Source organism: Plecotus auritus (genome assembly GCF_963455305.1).
Source record: "Plecotus auritus genome assembly, chromosome: 7".
In the NCBI taxonomy this organism is placed as follows: domain Eukaryota; kingdom Metazoa; phylum Chordata; class Mammalia; order Chiroptera; family Vespertilionidae; genus Plecotus; species Plecotus auritus.
Window position 1 is genome coordinate 134242964 of NC_137774.1, and position 14254 is coordinate 134257217.

At 37.2% G+C, this 14254-nt stretch overlaps 1 protein-coding gene across 4 annotated transcripts in view; it reads left to right on the forward strand.

Annotated features, from left to right (window-relative positions):
- The window catches only part of AP3B1 (adaptor related protein complex 3 subunit beta 1), a 215024-nt gene that overhangs the window by 34486 nt on the left and 166284 nt on the right, over positions 1 to 14254 (forward strand). For all 4 annotated transcript variants that reach the window (XR_013961150.1, XR_013961151.1, XM_080679402.1 and 1 more), the window contains exons 4-6: positions 6410 to 6505; positions 7107 to 7267; positions 10244 to 10310. Coding sequence is in view for 2 of the 4 variants with exons in the window: in XM_080679402.1 (XP_080535528.1) it covers positions 6410 to 6505; positions 7107 to 7267; positions 10244 to 10310 (324 nt within the window). In the remaining 2 variants the exon portion in view is untranslated. The remainder of the gene's footprint in view (positions 1 to 6409; positions 6506 to 7106; positions 7268 to 10243; positions 10311 to 14254) is intronic.

Consider the following 14254-nt stretch of genomic DNA (forward strand, 5'->3'; position numbering starts at 1 on the left):
TGTTTTTTTTTCTAAAAGTTTAATAGTTTTGCCCTAGCTCCGTGGTCGGCAAACTGCAGCTTGCGAGCCACATGCGGCTCTTTGGCCCCTTGAGTGTGGCTCTTCCACAAAATACCACAGCCTGGGCGAGTCTATTTTATTTTATTTTATTTTTTTATTAATTTTTTACAGAGAGGAAGGGAGAGGGATAGAGAGTTAGAAACATTGATGGGAGAGAAACATCAATCAGCTGCTTCCTGCACACCTCCTTCTGGGGATGTGCCCGCAGCCAAGGTACATGCCCTTGACCGGAATCGAACCTGGGGCCCTTGAGTCTGTAGGCCGACGCTCTATCCACTGAGCCAAACCAGACAGGGCTGGGCGAGTCTATTTTGAAGAAGTGGCGTTAGAAGAAGTTTAAATTTAAAAAATTTGGCTTTCAAAAGAAATTTCAATTGTTGTACTGTTGATATTTGGCTCTGTTGACTAATGAGTTTGCCGACCACTGCCCTAGCTGGTTTGGCTCAGTGGATAGAGCGTTGGCCTGTGGACTGAAGGGTCCCGGGTTCAATTCTGGTCAAGGGCACATGCCTGGGTTTCAAGGTTGATCCCCACTAGGGTGCGTGCAGGAGGCAGCCAATCAATGATTCTCTCTCTTCATTGATTCTTCTCTCTCTCTCTCCCTCTCCCTTCCTCTCTGCAATCAATAAAATATATATTAAAAAATAAAAATAAAAGTTTAATAGTTTTCTCGATGACATTTAGATCTATGATCCATGTCATGGTGGGGTTTCCAAGACACCTCACAGATTTGATGATTCATTGGGAAGATTCATAGGAATCAGGATGTAGTCGCACTCATAGTCATGATTGATTAAAGAAAGATACATAACAAAAGCTGGTACTAAAAGAGATGCATAGGACGAAGTCTAGAGGAAACCAGATGCAAACTTCCAAGAATCCTTTTCTAGTGATTTTCCCAATGACAATCGATTCTTTCAGCATCAGTTGTAATAAAATGTGTGAAGTGTTGTCTACTAGGAATGCTCATTAGAGACTTAGTGCCCAAGTCTTTCACTGAGGATTGCTCATTTAAGCATTGACTGCTTAGCATATACCAAAATTCCAGACTCCCAGAGAGCAGATAGTTAGCGCAAACCATATTGTTTGTGTGTAAACCACACTTACTAGTTAGGGAACGAGGGAATACCCCTAAAATTGAAATTCCCAGATACCAGTCAGGCCCAAATTGTAAGCAGACTTTCTGTGGTGTGAGGTAAGATTTGAGATCCCCCACCCTCCTCCCCCCGGCCCCCAGATACTGAGTTATTCTGGTATCATTTATTAAGAAGATTATATCTTTTTCCCATTGAATTACCTTGCCATTTTTGTGAAAAATCCTTGATTATATTTTTGAACTTTTTTTCTGTTTCATTGATATATCTGTGAGTATATTTTTGAACTTTTTCTGTTTCATTGATCTATCTGTACATACTTATTTCTGAGCTCTTGGACTGTTCTATCTGATAAAAGAGTATTTTACAAGCCTGGGGTCTTGAACCATGGTATACCAGTTTGTCCAATCGTTTATACTAAACATGTGATTTATGGTGAAAATTTGCTTTCCTTCTATGCTCAGGAGCTTTAGTTACTAATGACATAGATACTGATGACAGTGTATGTGGGTTAGGCGTACAGCACCTACATGATCCCTAAAAAAAAAAAGCCTGGACAATCTGTCTTACAAAGTTCTGCTGGTGGTCAGCTCTTTATACATGTTTTTTATACTTCGTTGCTGAAGGGATTAAGCAGGTCTTAGGTGACTCCACTGGCAGAAGAGATCTTGGAAACTTGGACTTTTACCCCATATGCTATTTCCTTTGGCTGATTTTACTTTTGCTCTAATGAACCATAACCCTGAGTATAACAATTCTGAGCCCTTTGAGTTCTTCTAGCAAATCATCAAGCCTTAAGATAGTCTTGTGGACTTCCAACACAGGACTATTTCAAATTTCTATTTCTTCTTGGATCTGTGTTGATAATTTGTCATTCAAGAAATTTATTCATTTCATCTAGGTTGTCAGTTTATTTGTATTAAGTTGTTAACATTCTTTATTCTATGAGGACAAGGTAGCAGAGAGGTTAAATTATCTGACCAAGGTCATACAACTAAGAGTCCAAAGCCAAGTAAGTTGGCTTCAGAACCAGTCTTAGACCATTCCCCTTTTAGAGCCATCCTTCCTGTTTGATGCCTTCCTCCTTTTTATACCTTAGTTTGACCTCTAATCAATATCTGGTATTAGCTGTCCTTTGGGAGGTATCTGGCATTGGTATAAATTTTTTATGTTTTAAATATGGGTAGAAATGACTAAGTCCTTAGAAACCTGTAGTCAATAAACTAGTTCTCCTTGAACTTGTAGTCTTCTTGTAAACAGAAAATTCTGTACTAGTTATTGTTCATTCAAAGTTGTTTGTACTTTTCAGATAGTTATAATAGTTGAACTTTTCTATTTGTTCATTGTTTTCATTTATAATCAGATTCTGGTTTGTTGCATAATGTTTTGCCACAAAATGTCACTATAAGCATAATTACTAGTCTATTTGTTTGAATTTCTTTTGTTATTGAAATACTTTATTTTTGAAACATGCTTAATCCTCTGATGTGGGGAAATTGACATAAGCTTCTTAAGAGGATTGATGTTTTATTGCTATCAAGTGCAAAATTCATTTTTATAAGTACCTGCTGCCTTAGACACACAGTTGAGCTATACGTCATCTGCCATTTGATGTTAAATGATGCCAAAAGTGACCTAGTAAGCAGTCGGTGGTTATAGTACAAAAATAATCAAAGGTTTAGTCAATAACTCATGAAGTTTGATGTACTAGTATTGATAAACTAATTAAACAGTTCTGCCTGTGTTCTTCCAGCCTACTGGGGCTCTGCTATGATTAGCTTTACAGCAAGGAGTGTTGTAACATTGAATGAAAGTAACTGATCAGAAAATGGTGTAGTCACGGAGCTTTAAGTACTCCCATTTCTGGTCACAGAATGGTTTCAGGGAAAGTAGGTTTTCTCTGCACACCTGCAGCCAGTCAGTGCATAGGCCTCTTGTGGTCAATATTGATTGATTCTTATAACAGAACTAGAACAAATTTAGTGTTTTGCAACCTTCTGTGATTTAATATTGTTATGCTTTTTGCTGTAACGGTCACAGAATCCTTCTGTAATAGTGGATAATTATAGCAATACCTACTGGCTCAGCTGTGGTTCTGAATGTTTCAGTGTTGCCAATATAAACTTCTGGATATATTCTGGAGTTTGTAATTCAGCTTTAAAAGTTGGCTATACCAGTTATTTGATAAATAAAGGTGTTAACTAAGAAATCACAAGAGGATGAGGGGATGGGTGGACTCTAACTCATACTTTCAAAACTTTCCAGAAAACTGTAGACTGAAGTCTGAATATAATTAGTTAGGAGAAAGAATATTCGAAGTCATTAATTTTCTAAAACCCTACAAGTTAAAGACTTTGGAGGCAATCTTTTTTTTAAAAGTTTTATTTATTTTTATTTATTTATTTATTATTTTTTGTTAATAAGGTATTATATGTGTACATATCTTACCATTGCCCCCCCCACCTGGAGGCAATCTTTATAATACCTATCATTTCTTCACAGTATGTTGGTGTCCTCCTAAACATCTGAAAAGATATGAATTATAACCATTGGTGGTAAGTTAGACCCTAGATGTAGCAATCTATGGGAAATGTCTTAATTTTTTTCAGTCTACCATTGGGCTGTGATGTTTCATTCAGCTGATAATTATTGAGCTCTTACTATATGCCAGGCATTGTGATAGGTACACTGATAGGTACTGGAAATCTACACTAATAAAAGAGTAAGATGCAAATTGACCCTACCTTCACGATGCCCACCAGCCAATCAGGAGTGAGTATGCAAATTAACCCAACAAAGATGGTAGGTTAATTTGCATACGTAGGCGCCTAGCGGCCGGGGGCGGGGCGTTCCACACCAGAGTGAAGGCGGTGCCGGTAGCCAGGGGAAGGAAGGCCCATTCTTGCACGAATCTTCATGCATTGGGCCTCTAGTATAGAGATAAATAAGGAATGATTTCTGTGCCAAGTAACCTCGTGTTCATTCCAAAGTTGATTTGAGAAACAGTCTTACATAAATACATCTTGTGTATTGATTTGATATATTGACATTGCTATATATAAATTAGTTAACCTGCAAATGTTAATTGCTTTTTGACACTGTTGTAATCTTAGGAACTTTAAAATCTGGTTGGGAAGAAAATCATCTATACCTCAAACAATTAGATAAATGCTTCTTAAACTGTAATTTAAGAATTTTTAAAACATTTTCATTTTAAAAAATCTAAAACTTTGGGTATATTTTGGATCATTTGGTTGCCATCTTCTATACTTTTATACACATAATTTTGGAACCCATTTGTATTTTTGTGTAAGATCATTGGTTCTAAGGGATTATTTAAAGGATTCATAAAAAAAGGTTCATAGTCTTTCAGGGATAACATATGTAGATGTGAGATCATCTGGGTGAGACTGCCATTGATTGATTGATTGGCATTCAGAGGTGTGGTTATTTTTAGGAGTGAGTTTGTTCTTGATTGGCCAATGCTTAGAAGCAAGGAGCTGTAACAGATTGGTTGACTTGCAAAAGTTTGTTCATTTAGCAAGTTTTATTAATAATAATGATGTAGAAAATATGCTCATTAAGTTTTCACTTGTGCTAATAAAATTTTAAAGAGCAGCAAAATAGGTCAGATTGCAAATTAAGGTCTAAAAGTTATCTTAGGATGCTGTGATGGGTTGAATTTAAGTTGTTGAACATTTTTATTCAGGGGTCCTCAAACTTTTTAAACAGGGGGCCAGTTCACTGTCCCTCAGACCGTTGGAGGGCCGGACTATAGTTTTAAAAAAAAACAATGAACAAATTCCTATGTGCACTGCGGGCCCGGACGAGTCGGCTGCTAAGCAGGACAGGCAGCGGCACCCAGCGGGCCGGATAAATGTCCTTGGCAGGCTGAATGTGTCCTGCGGGCCGTAGTTTGAGGACCCCTGCTAGGTAAATGTAAGATCTTGCCCTTCTTTTAAAAGAAAAAGAAAGAAAAAAACCTCACAAGGACAGTTTTCAAGTATGGCTTGATTTAGTCAGTAGAATATTTGGAAAAGGGATCTTGCCATAATTAAGAATTAGTTGTATCACTGGAAGCACCTCATCTGGAACAAAGTCTTAACTAGTTTGTTCTTAACCTTCATTTGTAGTTTAGAATGTCATACTGAAAGAAATATAGACAAATTGGAGTGAGTTTAGAAGGGAGCAAAAGGATGGTAAAGGAACTCAAAAACTATGCTGTGTCAAGGGAAATTGGAGTGGGAAGAAAGGGAGGCCATGCAGTTGTCTTTAAAGTAGTCCAGATTAGTTGGTATGATATAAAATGTGGCCCAGTGTAGTACTGATTTTCCTTTTCAGCATCAATTCTAGCTATTTTTAACGACTTCCATTCATTTTCTATGCTCTCTGAGCATTCCATAAACTTTTAGGTATGTACTATACTGATATATAAGGAAATTAATCAGGCAGTGGTGTCTGAAGATATTTGAAAGGGAGACACAGGCTATGAACAGTGCCAGAAGGAGGCAATTGATGGATTTCTACTCAAATTCTAGTTTCATTTAATTTTTTTGTTTATCATAGTTTTGTTATAAAGCAATTAAATTGCCTTTAAAAACACTTTTCTGAACACACTTCCATCCTTTGGCATTTTTGTCAAATGTTATTATTACTGAGCTGATGATATTATATAATATATATTAGAATGTGAATATTACCATAGAAATAGATTTGGAGCTTCAGCACCTTATGACAGATGAGGAAACATAATCTACCATACCATATAATTAGTAGGCAGAACCCAAGTTCTTTGTATTATTTGTATCCCTCATTTTGAAACTATTTTTGTAGTTCAGTTAATATTTGAATAGTCTTACGAGTTTTGCTCAAGGATGTTTTTTCCCCTTGAGAGGAAGAACTCCTTGATAGGATGTTATTATTATAGGTTGGGTTATTAAAATTCCTATTTCATAAGCTTTTTCTGTTACCATTCATTATCCTATAATATATATAGGGTGGGGCAAAAGTAGGTTTACAGTTGTGAGTACACGAAACAGTGTAATTCTTGTATTACTATTTATTAATTATTGCATTATTTTCTATATGAAAACTACTTTTAACCCACCCAGTATTCATCTTTATTTTATAAACTAAGCCATGACCAGGCTCACTTATTTACTTCAAGAAAATTAAGAATGGATTTTGGTATAGAAAATACTGAATTTTTAATTTTCACTCTGGCTAGGATTAAATGATTTTTTTTTTTTTAACAGATCAAGAAGTTAGTATATGTTTACCTGGTTCGATATGCTGAAGAACAGCAGGATCTGGCACTCTTGTCCATAAGTACTTTTCAGCGAGCTCTGAAGGTAAATAACAGAGTGAGCAGGCAAATAGCTACAAGGTTTCTGCACAGTTGAAGATGTGTCATTTAAAGAAGTGGAGCAATAATTCACTAAATGGCGCAGTAGTGTTTTGAAAGAGTTAAAAGGCCTCTCACAGTGTCTATTCAATACCCTTAGAAAATAATTTATATAACCAACTGGACCTTGCCCTGTATGTTTCAGTTTGTGTTTAGTATAATGATTATCATGTATCAGAGAACTCTTCATCATTATACTAACTAGTTGTTGAAAGTGTACAAAGAGGGAACATGACTTTTTAAAGTCAAAATTTATCACCTGTACCATTTTATTATTATGAAACTCAAAAACCTAGTATGTTTAGTAATGATTAACAAGAATTATAACCATTACTTTTCTTATTAAAACATTATTCAGAGAAATAAACATTTATTAATCCTTTCTTTTTTACCAATTTCCATATACTGATTATTTATTGTAAATTAAGTAGCTTTCCCCCTGCTGTTTTTACATTGCACCCTATAAGCATCTATTAACTATGTCATAAAGATGTCTTTGAAATACTGTAAACTTGAAATTTTGATGAATATTTTTGCATAATTTTTAGGACCCAAATCAGCTAATTCGTGCAAGTGCTTTGAGAGTTCTGTCAAGTATTAGAGTGCCAATTATTGTACCTATTATGATGCTTGCTATTAAGGAAGCTTCTGCTGATTTATCACCATATGTTAGGAAGAATGCAGCCCATGCAATACAAAAATTGTACAGGTAGGTGCCTTGTTAATAATGCCAAATATTTCTAATATTATGTGGAATGCCATATAATCTGTGGAGGCTTATTTTTTTTAGCTGTTTTAACTAATCTGTTCTTATACTAAGTAGTGATTTGAAGGAGTTAAAAGAGTGACTATGTTTTTCCCACCACAAAAATTTTTTAGACAACTTTGTTTAGGTTTTGGAGACACTACACAGGTTTTTACTTGTGAGCCTGTTAAGGCCTGTAATACTTTATAGATTTTATGACTTAAAAATAATCAGAATTTGAATTCTCATTAATATGGTCTACCTCTCATGAACACATACACATATATTACTAGAAAATTATTATTATTTTCAGTTTACTGTAGGGTAGGAATTGTAAGTATGTTATCTTCTCAACTCGCTTTGCTTCCCTTTCTTCATCTTTGGTCCTGCAGTTTCCTTCCTTGTCTGATTCTTTCCCAGAGCTATTTTAGTAAATAATTTTTTAAATATAGCTCCATACCGTATTTCTATGATACTTATTAAAATACCATACACTTCTTGATCTCTGTGGTAAATATATTGTTTAAGTAAAAATAATACTATCTGCAATAATTTGGTATTATTTTCTGTTACCATTAATTTCATAAGTTTTGTCATTATTATTTTGGTTCCTGGTGTTGTGAAATATGTATAAAATGTATGAAAAAAGTAGAAGATGTATTATCACACATTTGAGGAAAAAATCAAACATATGCTAAATAATTAAAGGCAGTCTATAATCAAATATGATATTAACATATGATATATATGTACATACAAAGGCACACTAACAATACCTGTAATAGGATAGGGCTCAGAGATTATCATATGGGGTTTCATAATGTAAAGATGTAATGAAATGGCATTAGTTGGTAAAGACTTCCTGGAGAAGGGAGACTGGGGTTGAAATTTGAAAGAATTAAAAGGTTTGAATGTTCAGATAATTATAATAGTAATAAACATAAAAATAAATACCCTATATAATAAAAGCCTAATATGCTAAGTGTCTGGTCATTCGTTCAACCAATCAAAGCGTAATATGCTAATGGTATGCTAAGGCTGCTCAATCGTTCGCTATGATGTGCTCTGACCACCAGGGGGCAGACAGTCAACTGGTCGACCAGTCACTATGATGTGTACTGACCACCAGGGGGCAGATGCTCCGACCGATAGGTTAGCTTGCTGCTGGGGTCCAGCTGATCGGGACAGAGCGAGATGGGTGGACATGCCCTGGAGCCCTCCCGCGGTCCCTCCCTGGCTCACCAACCTCCCACATCTCTCCTCAAGCCTCGATCGTGCACCGGTGGGGTCCCTCGGCCTGGCCTGCACCCTCTTGCAATCTGGGCCCCCTTGGAGGATATCGGAGAGCTGGTTTCAACCCAATCCTGCAGGCATAAAAGGCTAATATGCAAATCGACCAAATGGCGGAACAGCTGGTTGGTAATGATGTGCACTGACCACCAGGGGGCAGACACTCAATGCAGGAGCTTCCCCCTGGTGGTCAGTGTGCTCCCACAGGGGGAGCGCCACTCAGCCAGAAGCCAGGCTCACAGCTGGCGCGCCCAGTGGCGGCAGTGCTAAGGATGTCTGACTGATGGCTTTCAGACTGCGAGAGGTCACAGCCTGGGCTGAGGGTACAAATTTCGTGCACTGGGCCTCTAGTTAAAAAATAAAAACTAATTTTCTTAGGTTAATTGTCAAAGTTATATCATGCTTCTCACTCATTATCTTTTCTTGTTTATAAACTTGCAGAATAAAATCGAAACTCACTGTGATGGTTTAAAAGTTTATCACGGGGCTCCATTTTCTCTCACCCCTTCAACTCTTACTCTTCTTCCCTATTAGTCCTCTACTTAAAATGTTTTTATCTCATTACCATCTCTTGTTCCTCCTTCAGTTTCTTATCTGGAAAATTTCCTCCTTACTTCAGCTCTAAAGTCAGTTGTTTAAGCGTCCTCTGAGATGTTACTTCCTTAAGAAACCCTCCACAACCCTCCTGTCTCCATTGGTGCCTTTCCTCTTTACTCTCTGTTATATGGTGTGTTTATGTTCGGCACTGTCTTTACTAACCTCTGCTGATTTTTTTCTCTTTAAAAAAATATATTTTTATTGATTTCAGAGAGGAAGGGAGAGGGAGAGAGAGATAGAAATATCAATGATCAGAGAGAATAATTCATCAGCCGCCTCCTGCAGACCCCACACTGGAGATTGAGCCTGCAACTGGGGCATGTGCCCTGACCAGCAATTGAACCTTGACCTCCTGGTTCATAGGTCGATGTTCAACCACTGAGCTACACTGGCTGGGCTAACTTCTTATTTATCTTTGTATATCTATTTTTAGCTTCTTGGTGAATGAACAACAATTGAATTCCATGCTAGGAAGAAATTATATTGTCAGTATTTTAGTGATTAGAACTGCTATTAAGATGCATTTCTCAATTCTGTACATATGTAAACTTTTGCTTATATTTTTTGGTTTTAGATGGCAGGTTTTATGGTATATGTTTCCATCAGTGAACTAGAATGATACAAAATTCTTACTTGGAAATTCTGTACATTTATTTTGACAATTATGTATCAATAACAGAAAATGATTGCTATCCTATTATTTCTCTCCTCAGTTAAAAAAAAAAGAATTTGTGGTTTATCTATTTGTAATTACTTTCTTAATGTTTTCTAACTTATTTTAAGAAGTGAACTTGTTATTTAAATACTTTCTTAATGGTATTAGTATCTGAGTTTAATTAATATGAGGAACTTTAGAGAGAAAGAATAGGTCCCATTTGGAAGAAAAAGTATCCCATTTTACATTACATTCATTTTCTATATTTATCTTTACCTAATTCTCGCTTTCCCTTCCCTCTTTAAATGTTTCTCAATATTTTTGAAATGGTTAGTTTCATGTAAAGTTAGAATTAAAGGAAAAAATTTAATGTATGTTCTGTTCTCTTTATGTTTTAGCCTTGATCCAGAGCAGAAGGAAATGTTAATTGAAGTTATTGAAAAACTTTTGAAGGATAAAAGCACAGTAAGCAATATATTCTTATGTTCGAGTACAATTATATTTTATTTATACAGTATCATTTTACTGTTATATATTTGATGTAATTATTCTTACTGCTTCTTGAATGGTATAAAAGTAGAACATTACAATCCTTGAAGAATAAAAGTATCCACATAAAGGGAAGGATTGCATTTAAAATTATTTTTTTAACAATAGTGTGGTGAAGGCCTGGGGTAGGCTAGAAGGGGTCAATAGAGGGAAAAGGAGACATATGTAATACTTTTAACAATAAAGATTAAAAAAAATATTTCATTTGTTACATGTTTCTTCATCAGAATCTGAAGAAGAGCAAGTTGGTAAAAAATCCTTCCTTTAATCTGTGGCTAAATTGTTGACTGCTTTTAGTGCCAAAGTTTTTATTTTAAGCAATGATTTATTAGAGTTTTTAAAGGCTGAATCACCTGGGAACAAATAATTATTTTAAAATAAAGTTTTAAAAAGTATTGGAGATACTGAAAAATTAGAGAAGTGTGTTTTAGTATCAGAATTTTTAAAAAATACTGAACGTTTTCATATGTACAAGACTTATTGACTGGTAAGAATGATCTGACTGGCTAATATGAGTCATCTTTTAGGAATGGGCGTAATTCTGCCTTCTTTCTTTTCCACTCCCATTCTTTGTATGTAGTGATAATGAGATCTAGGAATAGTGATGACCCATGGGTTCTGTGAGCTGACCTCTGGAGGAGCTGATGTAATGGTTTCTTTGATGGAGGCTTCTGCACCCACCTATATGGCTCTGCTATTGAGGAAAATGCTGCCAGCTCATTTTAGGATAATATCAGCAGCTATCCAAATACAGTAGCTACTAGGCCCTTACAGCTATTGTTGATTGGTGTAGTGTATGATTTATCATGGAGAATATTCAATTTGCACTTGAGAAGAATGTGTATTCTCTTGTTATTGGGTGTAATGTTTTATGTTCGAGTGTTTTATGTCTGTTAGGCCTAATTAGTTGATAGTATTGTTCAAGTCTTCTGTTTCTTTGTTTGATTTTCTGCCTGGTAGTTTTATCCATTATTGAAATTGGAGTATTGCAGTCTACTGGTATTATTGTAGAGCCATCTATTTCTTTTTTTAAATCTGTCAGTATTGACTTCAAGTATTTAGCAGCTCTGATGTTTGGTGCATATATGTTTATAATTGTTTTTTTCTTCCTTTTGTCATTATAAAATGTCCATTTATCTCTAGTAATGCTTTTTGTTTTAAAGTCTATCTTGTCCATTTTAAGTACAGCTACTCCAGCTTTTTTATGGTAGCTGTTTACATGATATATCTTTTTCCTTTTACTGTCAACCTGTTGGTATTTTTAATTTAATGTGTGTCTCCTGTAGACAGCATATTGTTGGATTTTTTTTTAATTTAATAAATCTTTATTGTTCAGATTATTACAATTGTTTCTCCTTTTTCCCCCCATAGCTTCCCTCCACCCAGTTCCCACCCCACCCTCTGCACTTACCTCCCCCGCACTGTCCTCATCCATAGGTGTACGATTTTTATCCAGTCTCTTCCTGCACCCCCCATACACCTTTCCCTCTGAGAATTATCAGTCCACTTCCTTTCTATGCCCCTGATTCTATTATATTCACCAGTTTATTCTGTTCCTCAGATTTTTTATTCACTTGATTTTTAGGTTCATTTGTTGATAGATATGTATTTGTTGTTCATAATTTTTATCTTTACTTCTTTCTTCTTCCTCTTCTTAAAGAATACCTTTCAGCATTTCATATAATACTGGTTTGGTGGTGATGAACTCCTTTAGCTTTTTCTTATCTGTGAAGCTCTTTATCTGCCCTTCCATTCTGAATGATAACTTTGCTGGGTAGAGTAATCTTGGTTGTAGGTTCTTGCTATTCATCACTTTGAATATTTCTTGTCACTCCCATCTGGCCTGCATAGTTTCTGTTGAGAAATCAGCTGACAATCGTATGGGCGCTCCCTTGTAGGTAATTAACTGTTTTTCTCTTGCTGCTTTTAATATTCTCTCTTTGTCTTTTGCCCTTGGCATTTTAATTATGATGTGTCTTGGTGTGGTCCTCTTTGGATTCCTTTTGTTTGGGGTTCTGTGCGCTTCCTGGACTTGTAAGTCTCTTTCTTTCACCAGGTGGGGGAAGTTTTCTGTCATTATTTCTTCAAATAGGTTTTCAGTATCTTGCTCTCTCTCTTCTTCTGGCACCCCCATAATTTTGATGTTGGTACACTTGAAGTTGTCCCAGAGGCTTCTTACACTATCTTCAACTTTTTGGATTCTTTTTTCTTTTTGCTTTTCCCGTTGAGTGTTTTTTGTTTCTTTGTATTTCAAATCTTTGACTTGATTCTTGTGTTCCTCTAGTCTGTTGTTGGGTCTCTGTATAATATTTTTTATTTCAGTCAGTGTATGTTTAATTTCTAGTGGGTCCTTTTTCATATCTTCGAGGGTCTCGCTAAATTTATCGGCCTTTTCTAGGATATTCTTGAAAAGCCTTATAACTGTGGTTTTGAATTCTATATACAGTCATTTGTTTTCCTCCATTTCTTTTGTTTGTGATCTGTTTCTTTGTCTCCGCATTTTGGTTGCTTCCCTGAGTTGGTAGGGTAGATTTGTGTGCTAGGTTTCCTATATGGCCCAGTGGGTTGGCCTCCCCAGTTAACCTGAGGTGGACACTCTTGGTGCACCCCTTTTTGCACTGTGTGTACAGTCTTGTTGTAGTTAAGTCTTGATTGTTGTTGGTATCACTGGGAGGAATTGACCTCCAGGCCAGTTGGCTGTGAGGATCAGCTGTGTCTACGCTGGGAGAAGTTCGGTGCTGGAGACAGCCTTATGAGACAAGACTTGCCAAATTGCAAAAGCCTCTGTGCTCAGCTTGGATGGGGCGGAGTCTCAAGGCAGAGCAGAGAGTCTTGGCTTCCTGTCAGGCCTGCCCTTGCGCGCGCGCCTCCTGACCTCTGCCTTCCGCAGCTCCCCTGAGTTTTCACCTGACAGTCCAGATTCCCCCGGTAAGAGCATGGGTCCCCAGGGTCTTGCCCGGAACTGGGGTTTAGTGCAGTCAGAACTCGGGTTCAGTGCAGTCAGGAGCTTCCGACTCCCTTCCACTAGGGAATGCCTGTGGCAACCTCCGCATTCAGTCTTCTCCGTGAGCACTCGCGCGAGTGCGCGTCTCCAGACCCCTGCCCGCTGTGGCTCTCTTGAGTCTTCGAGTTTCCGTGTGTCTTTCTCTCTACCTGACAGTCCAGACTCCCCCTGTATGAGCCTGGGTCCATGGGGTTTTGCCCGGAACTGGGGTTCAGTGCATTCGGAACTGGGGTTCAGTGCAGTCAGGGGCTTCCTTCCCCCTCCTGCCAGAGAAAGTCAGCCAGGCACTCAGCCGCCCTTCCTCTCTGCGCATGTGTCTCCGTACCTCAGCCCTTGGCCGCTCCTCTGATTCTTCGTGAGCTTTTCTCTTTCCTTCTAGTTGTAGAATTTCCATTCAGCCAGCCTTCCTGTGGTTCTGGATGTTGTCCGTTCTGTCTTTTAGTTGTAGTTTTGAAATTGTTGTGCGAGGCAGCAGTTTAGGTGCTTACCTATGCCGCCATCTTGGTTTCTCTGGATTTTGTTTTTTAATCCAGTTTTGAATATGTGCCTTTTGCTTAGATTACTTAATCCATTTATATTTCATGTTATTAATGATATAGTTTAATTTAAAGCTATTTTACTTGTTTTTGGTTCTTCATTCCTTCTTTACTACTTTGTTTTTTTTTTAAATTTAATAAATCTTTATTGTTCAAATTATTATAATTGTTCCTCTTTTTTCCCCCTATAGCTCCCCTCCACCCGGTTCCCACCCCACCCTTTGCCCTTACCTCCCCCCGACTTCCTCATCCATAGGTGTACGATTTTTGTACAGTCTCTTCCTGCACCCCCCACACCCCTTCCCCTCGAGAATTGTCAG